The sequence below is a fragment of the Aulonocara sp. 'chitande type north' Nkhata Bay genome, linkage group LG4 (assembly GCF_057382095.1).
Source record: "Aulonocara sp. 'chitande type north' Nkhata Bay isolate Kocher_YH1m ecotype deep benthic linkage group LG4, A_spYH_male_GT1.1, whole genome shotgun sequence".
In the NCBI taxonomy this organism is placed as follows: domain Eukaryota; kingdom Metazoa; phylum Chordata; class Actinopteri; order Cichliformes; family Cichlidae; genus Aulonocara; species Aulonocara sp. 'chitande type north' Nkhata Bay.
Window position 1 is genome coordinate 14,832,404 of NC_141347.1, and position 8,093 is coordinate 14,840,496.

At 39.6% G+C, this 8,093-nt stretch overlaps 1 protein-coding gene across 1 annotated transcript in view; it reads right to left on the bottom strand.

The window, feature by feature from the left end:
- Positions 1-8,093, bottom strand: part of LOC147332201 (protein shisa-8) — a 142,983-nt gene that overhangs the window by 20,046 nt on the left and 114,844 nt on the right. The window contains exon 4 of the mRNA XM_086288647.1: positions 882-998. Within this exon, the coding sequence (XP_086144773.1) occupies positions 882-998 (117 nt within the window). The remainder of the gene's footprint in view (positions 1-881; positions 999-8,093) is intronic.

An 8,093-nucleotide genomic window follows, 5' to 3' on the forward strand; every position in this document is an offset into this window, starting at 1 on the left:
TATACTGGTTGAACTCACCCGTTGCACACAGTACGTTCTTCTTTAATTTAACTGACTTTTATGTTTTGTCTCTGTAAATCCAGCATGCATATTGATGGTTTTCCACTGGTTTTTGCTGTATATTTGGACAAGTTATGTGTGTTATGTGTGTATTATTGATGACAGCGCAAACCAACCCAAGCTTTGCTATCAGCCTTGTGTGCGCATCTGTGCACCTTGCTTCTAATCTCCTGCTCGCCAGTGACAGCTTCTCGGTATAATGTGTCTAATATTTAGCTGCAGAGACCAAAATGAAAGTTTAAGCTGGATGGTGCTACGGTGCATGAAAGAGCCTTGCTAACATTGTTTTCCTCAAAAACTCAATAGAAGAAAGTAGCTTCTTCAATTTCTGTTGCAGCTCTGATTTATGCATCATGGTGGTGAGGATATTGTGGTAATTTTTTTCATTTGTTTTTTAGGCAATTTTCTTCTCTTGTGTAAGTGCCTGCAGTATTTTTCCAACATTAGATCCTTGTAATATCAAACTGGTAGAACAATATTTGAGAATGGGTGATTATTTAAATCATGGTGGTGGGCTCATATGGTCATAATATTTACATCACAGCTGCTGTAATCTGGTGTAACAGGGTAAATCTAGACTCTACCACAGCACTCAAACATGATTCATAACTCAGAATGTCTGGATAAGAGTCAGACTCATACAAAAAACCCATCATTTTCTACTACCGTACACATTTGGCTTCACTGACCTTTGTACAGTAAGTCTGTGTTCTGCAAGTGACTTGTTATGTGCACACCAGCAGCCGCATCCATGAGTAAGCATGCAAACATACAGCTGTAAACATGTATGCATGTAGTCAGGTTTAGTATGTGTTACTCACCCACAGCCTTGAGTGAGGCATACTTGTTGAAGCCAATTCCCAGGTTGTTGTGAGGGTGAGACAAAGCCATGGCTGGACCCAGAGGAGATAAAGCTGCATTGTTTAAATGGTTGTGATCTATGAAAGACAGAGAGAGAGAAGCAAATATCAAACAAATATCTAAAAGTTGATCAAAGAAAATGCTAATTGAGAGAATATTCTCAGGAGGAATAAGCGCATTAAACCATACAAAGAGAGAAAAGCAGCTCTCCTCTCTATAACTCTGGCCTTATTTGGCTGACATTTTTTTTATGAATGGATGGGGATGATTTTTAAATGTTTTTTATGTTTCCATTTCCAGAAAGTGATGCAAAAGCTCTTTAAGCTCTTTAGTCAGGAATGCAAGAACGAATTAGTTGCGGGCGTGATTTGTGCACTTCTTTCAGGCCACATTACAAAATGTCCATTTCCTAATCAAAATAACAAATATATTCAAAAAGCTGTTTTTTAATTTAATTAAATTTTTTGTTATTTTTACATCTGCAGGTCAACAAGGACACGAGAAAACACCACTTACCATAGGCCTCTGTTTGAGTGAAAACAAGGACAGCTGACGAGGAAATTGAGCACTCAAAACTCAAGCTGAAAGTTGACAGATTTGTTTACAGCGCTGAAAGTCGGATGAACTTGCACATTCACAGCTGCATCGCTATCGGCTAACTGAAAATGCCCGCTCACAGTCCTGCAGGCGTACAGCTAAGCATTCAACTGTAACTTGACAGCTACTCAGCTGAGGCACTCATCACCCAACCACAACCTCCATCTTATTTAGTTTTGGTATTTTATTATGACGATTGAATGGTCATGTATATTTTTATTTAACCCTTATGCCCGCTTCAAATTTTTACCCTTTCGACACCTTGGTGGACCAAAATGTACACACACAAAATCTGCCATTAAAAAATCTTTTTCCCCCTTTTTTCACTTAATCAGCTTGAGCCCTTATAAAGTGATCAAAACATTCAGGATTTTAACTCTTTAAATACAAGTTTAATTATTCATTATTTAAAAAAACAAAACAAAAAAGAAAAAATTATTTCCCATATTATAAATAGTCGGGGGATGGGGCATCGCTGAGTCTTGGACATGTCAAATATCAGCAAAATCTGATAACAGATACTCTCTCCTGACACCTTCATGGCCAGAAGTGTCTCATTGACTTCCACTAAAATCACGTGTTTTAGTCTCTAGGCCACTGTAGTATAAACCATTCGTCTTACCCCCTCTTTGCATTATTGGAGTGCAAATAGGGAAGTGGAAGAGAAATGATCACCAGCATAATTAAGACATGGTTTAGCATCACCTGATCTTGCTCTAACTATAAACATTTTAAAAAAAATAAAACGTCTTGATTCTAATCTTAAAACTAGACATGGTTTCTATCCCCCAAATTAACCTGGTTCCACAGGACGAACCACAATTAAACCTCCAATCGGAGTGCTCTGTTAGGGTAATACGATACTATTAGGTCTTTAAGATATGTTGGCACCTGATTATTCAAGACCTCATATATGAGAAGGATTTTTAAATTCAATTCTGGATTTAGCAGGAAGCCACTAAAGAGAAGCTAAGATGAGAGAAATATGATCTCCGGGGTCCCTCTTCTACTCTTGCTGCAGCATTTTAGATTAACTTCTCAGGGAGCTTTTAGAAATGGCTGATAACAAGAAATTACAATACTTCAGCTTGTAAGTAAGAAAGGCACAAACTAGTAATTTGGCATCACTCTGAGAGTCTATTTGTGATTTAAGTGACACTACACAGATGAAAGGATGTAGTCCATGATATGTGCACGTTGAGGGACATATTCTGGTCATTTCTCACAGTTTTACTGGAGGTCAAGCTAATGCCATCCAGGGTAAATATTGGTTCGATATCATGTTTCTGATGATTTTAGGGCAACGTGCAATAACCTGAATAAGTCTGAATTTAAAGGTAGAAAATTGACTTCTTGTTTTATGTTGAAGGTTAGTTTCTCATGTGGTTTTTGGTGATTTTACTTTCTGTGTTAGTGTCTGATTGAATCCACCTGTACCTTGTGTGATCTCTCCAGTGTTCACTCTGCGACTATTCATTCTTTATCAGGTCTTTGTCATTAATTCCTCCTGTTCACGAGTTATCCTGGGTTTTTAAAAATGACATTTTTTTGTTATTAAAAAATAATCTTAGAGGAAAATGGGTGACAGAATCCCAACTCTAGTCACCAAAGGTACCTGTTTCTGCAATTAATCATTGGAATCAATGGAATACATTTTTCAAAACAACATAAAAGCAACTGCACTCATCTTTGACAATAACAACACAGCACCTCAAAGACTCTGCAAGCCTTCCTGAGAAACAAGGTCAGGCCAGGATTACCTCCCTTCTCTGAAAGTGTCATCTTTCCAGAAGTACAAAACTTAGCTAAAACTGTTTCCTGAAGAGGATGACGCACACACACACACACACGCACACACACACCTGACTCCTGGATCCACCAGCCCCACAATAGCTGAAATGCATCGATGGGAATCAAGCGAGGGGGAAACAGGAGAGCGAGGCGGAGAGCGCGGGAGACGCAGGGAGAGAAACCAGAGAGCGAGGGATGTGACACCAGCGCTGACTGATTGAATTAGAAATAGATCTTCACTTCCCCTTGTAATTGATATGCAGTAATGACACGCTGTGTAGCACAGAGTGCAGGGAAGCCCAGTCGTGTGTATGCATTGTATAGCTGTGTGTGTGTATGTAAAATATCTTGTGTGAACCATGTATGCCGCCTCTCTCATCACTCATTCGCCTACCTAGAGTTAAAAGGAGCACATCCATCAATCAACCAATAAACAAAAACCCACCTACACTTAAAATTGCTTTAGTTATTTAATTTATGCAGGAATTGCGAACGATTGCACAACATTCAAAGCAATTGCTCCTGCTCTTTAAGTGCCCTACATTTGGATCCCTTGTTCTCAAGCACTCCTTTTGTGAACCAACAACAGTGGAAATAATGAGAGGGTCAGACAGAAAGACAGGGAGTTGAAGGCAGACACAGCTAATTGATGGAAAGATCCCTGGCCACTCTCCAGTTTGACCACAGGGCTGTTCCCGGCCACCAGAAAGAGAGTTAGAGAGTGAAACAAAGAGGTTTATTTTTGAAAGAATTTGTTGTTTTACTCCAGCATAACATGTAACAGTGCGCATACTACTTTTGACTTTTTTCTGCTCAGTGAGTTTTTAGCATCCTCCTTCAGCAACGTTATGACAGACATGGTAATATGCTGAGGCACAGGACAGAGGACGAAATGCAGGATGGGTAAGACAAGTTTAGCTTAGCGTTAGTGTTATTATTCTCAAATAGTTTTTGATGCATGTGTTTATATTTAGAGCGAGATTTATGAACATGTGCGTCCTTAGAGATAGTAAATAGCTGCTGACCTGCATGGAGTAAAAAGCCATTTGCCCTTCAGTGATAAGGAAGGGCACAAAAACAACATGTCACACATTACAAATGACATTTCAAAAAGAACTTCAGGAGCATTGCCATTGCTTAACCATTAGATTATTAACCATATACAGAGTTTATACAATTTTTCAACAACAACTAAACATCAAGCAAGCATGGAGCAACAAAAGCCATAGAAATCAGTGTATGTGCATCCGTGCAATGCAGTGGATTTGTTTCCTTTCTTTTTTTTGGTCTCTTGCCCATTTATCAACAAAAGAAACAGTGAAGAAAAGTAATACGTAATAGTGAGCAAAAAAGAAAGCAGCGGAGCCTTTTAAAGGCTGTAAAAGCCGAGTCCATATTGTCCACAGTGCCACACCTTTTCTATTACGCCTTCAGTTTTATGTCATAACTTTAACAATATGTTAAAAGCCAAAGCCAAACCGTGTCACACTGCTATAGTAAAAATCTGCTTGTAATAAAACGGTTTAGAGAAATGGTCTATAAATAAACATTATTAGCCCTGTTAAAATGATTAAAGCGAATCTAACATTGTAGCTTAACTCACTTTGGATTAGCTGTGTCCTCATTTTAAGCATTGCTTCATTGTTGGCCTTTAGAATAATTGTTAATTAATTTTGCATCAGTCACAGATGATTAATACCTTACTAAAAGCAGGAGTTAAACTGGTTAATTGAACAAGAAGAAAAAATATGAGGGGGCAGTTGCAGAAGGGTGAACATCATTTTCAGTCTGACAATCACTAATTATTTAAAACCCAGCCTTGGAAATCAAGGTTTTTGACATTTACATAGCACACAGGAAGCAGCAGATTAAAAAAGACAAAAAACAAACAAACAAAGAAAAGTATCTAATGCTTGTTTTATGCTACTCTTGTTGTGCCTGTTCATGCTATTGTGCAGCCCTTAAACAAGCTAATGGCAGGTAGCTCAGCTGTGGGTAAGTTTGTGGGTAATGCTGATTGGCTGGCAAAAAGGGGAGGGAGTAACAGGCAGCATGAAAAGTACAGTCAGTGGCTGCAGTGCACACTTTTCATGGCCGATACACAAACAACAGCACAAACAAGAGTAGCCCACAGACAGGCTGTACCACATACTTGGGACACTTGGTCATAGCTGTTGTTGTAGCATGCTAAAATATAGCAAATGTTCTAGTGGCTAACTAGACTTTAGGTGCTAAAATACTCATGTGACATAGCAAAAACTAGCTAGCTAGCTGCTATCATTTTGATATAGTTTCCACCCTCAGTTGCAGAACTTGCTGCCCAAAGAGATTTCTCGCGTTGTGAGGGAAAAATATGTATTTCCTGAGTTGTTAACTAGGTGAAACCATTCACAGAGGTTGTTGCTCCCAAATCCTTGTTGTGAGTAGTTGTCCACTAACACCCACTAACAAACCACAGAGAGGCAGTGAAACTCGAAAAACTGCGACACCTTCAGAGCTCGAATACCTGTTATTTTTTCCAATAATTGGTGGTTACCAGGCAATCGCCAACTGGTCTCTATGGTCTCTTTTGTCCTATAATTACATGGTTCGTATTTTTTTCAGTTGTTTTTAAAAAATTTTCTACCCTGTAATATGCACAGCATGTTGATTGAATTGATTTCATCAGCTGTTTGATTTGATCAAACATGTTGTCAACATGTAGTGCAGCTCGGTTCTCTGAGCATGTAACTCCTTACGGATCCTCCTTCACATGTTTCTTTGAGTTTATGTTTTTCCACTGAGGTAAAGAGAGAGTTTTTAGGAGAAGTCACAGGAGGATTTTCTTTTTTTTGACAATTCATCTGCAACCCCCATGTCCTCCCTTTCTCTTGGTGTTTGTTTGTGTTCCTTCTGTTAGGTTATGTGGCCCTGGGGCATATTTCTTGTTTTTTCTCAGTCACTGTATTTTTGAAATATTTTTTGGACATCACTTGCTCCATCCAGTTCCTGGGTTCCACTTGACACACTTTTAAACTGAGTTGCTTTTGAGGGGTTTTCCCCTTCTCTCTCTGTAACCTGTCTGCTTCTGTAAGTGTCCTGTGTTTGCATCATCCCTCTTTATTCACCTTTTTTCAAACAAAAGTATTTCTGCTATCCTTTCATTTTCACATTTATGAAATATCAGGTCTCTAGTCTGTTTTCATTAATGATTTGCGAAATGTTACCCCTCAGCCGTCGCAATACGATTCATACCGCCGCAAAAAAAAGTGTGAGAGAGATTGAAAAGGAACAAATTATTTCCTGCAGTTTGTATTCGTGAATAAATTCTCTCTGAATGTCCCACATTTCCTCTGCATGTGTGTTCACGAGGCTGCGCGCGGTTTTTGATGTACTGTAGTATGGAGGCCTCGGAGGAAAAGCGCTGATAAGAATTCAAATTTATGTTTATTAAATGGAAGCAGATGAGAAAATGAGGACTTTACCATACATGAATGTAATTCACAGTGTGTAGAGGCGAAAACTGTGAAAGTGATGAAATGTATGTGGACCTGTGTGTGTGTGTGTCCTATACCTTTGTGAGCAGCTATAGCAAATAATGTCTGTTTGGCATGTGCACGCTTCCCTCCAGCGTGTATTTGTTTTGATTTGTATGTGTGTACTTTGAAGCATACCTTGTTTGTGTTTGTGACTAGAGTGTGTGTGTGCAGCCAGGCAGGCAGGCAGGAGAGCACCGCTGGGTGATGGCCTAATTCAGCAGGGCTCAACATCAAAGAGGTTGACTGCTGCAAGGGCTTCAGCCAGTCTTACTCTGAAATGACTACTGTCACACACACACACGCGCACAAACACACACACGCACACACACACAAACGCACACACACGCACAGCTAATGAGAGACAGAGAGCGAGAGAGGGAGGGAAGAAGAAAGGGGAATAAATGTAAGAACAGCAGAGTGGGATGGAGAGAGACGAGGACAGCTCGGTGTCGTTTAATGGCAAAGACTCGTCATGAAACAGAAGCCGTTGTCTCAACTTCACCCTTTATACTATAACTTGAAAATACAATGTTTATAAATATATTTGTTAAATTTATTGTCTGATGTTTCACAGTGCAGAGCACTAGCAGGGCGCAGTTTGAGTGATGTGCAGGGTGATATAAGATCATCTGTGGAACTGCAGGGCACTCTGGATGTGTTTGTGGTTGTTTCATCTTATGTGAGAGAAGGAAAGCAAAGATAAAAAAGAGGATTCAGAGGTAGGACAGAGCAGAGGAGGCTTAAAGTTTTGTCTCTTATACTTTGTGTACAGCACATGTAACGCACCAGCTGTTCAAGGGACTGGTTTGTATGTATGCTGATGTGCATATTAGTTTTTTAGAGCAGAAGGTACAAAATCATATATGTGGCCTCACATACTGCAGGCCACTTGGATCAGTGGCCTTCTGTCAGGACAAAGAAGGTGAGCAGTGATTAGCAGTTGCTTAATGAAATCTGAAAATAAACACCAATTAAAACTAAAGTGAATGTGATTCCTCTCCTTTCATTAAGGCTGTTTCCAAGCATTACCGCCACCTTGTGGTCATGAAAGATAGCTGTTGTCACAGGACAACAATGCACACTTTACTTTGATTCCACTGAAATCTAGTGTGTCTCGATTACATTGGGGGTGTCTTGTTATTGACCGCATAAACCTTTGGTGTTTGATGGGAAACTCATGGAAGTTTAGCATGGCAGACAAGATGCTGCTGGCTTCACTCTGCTAAGATCAGTTTTGATCTGCACATTTGCAGAATGTTTTCATGG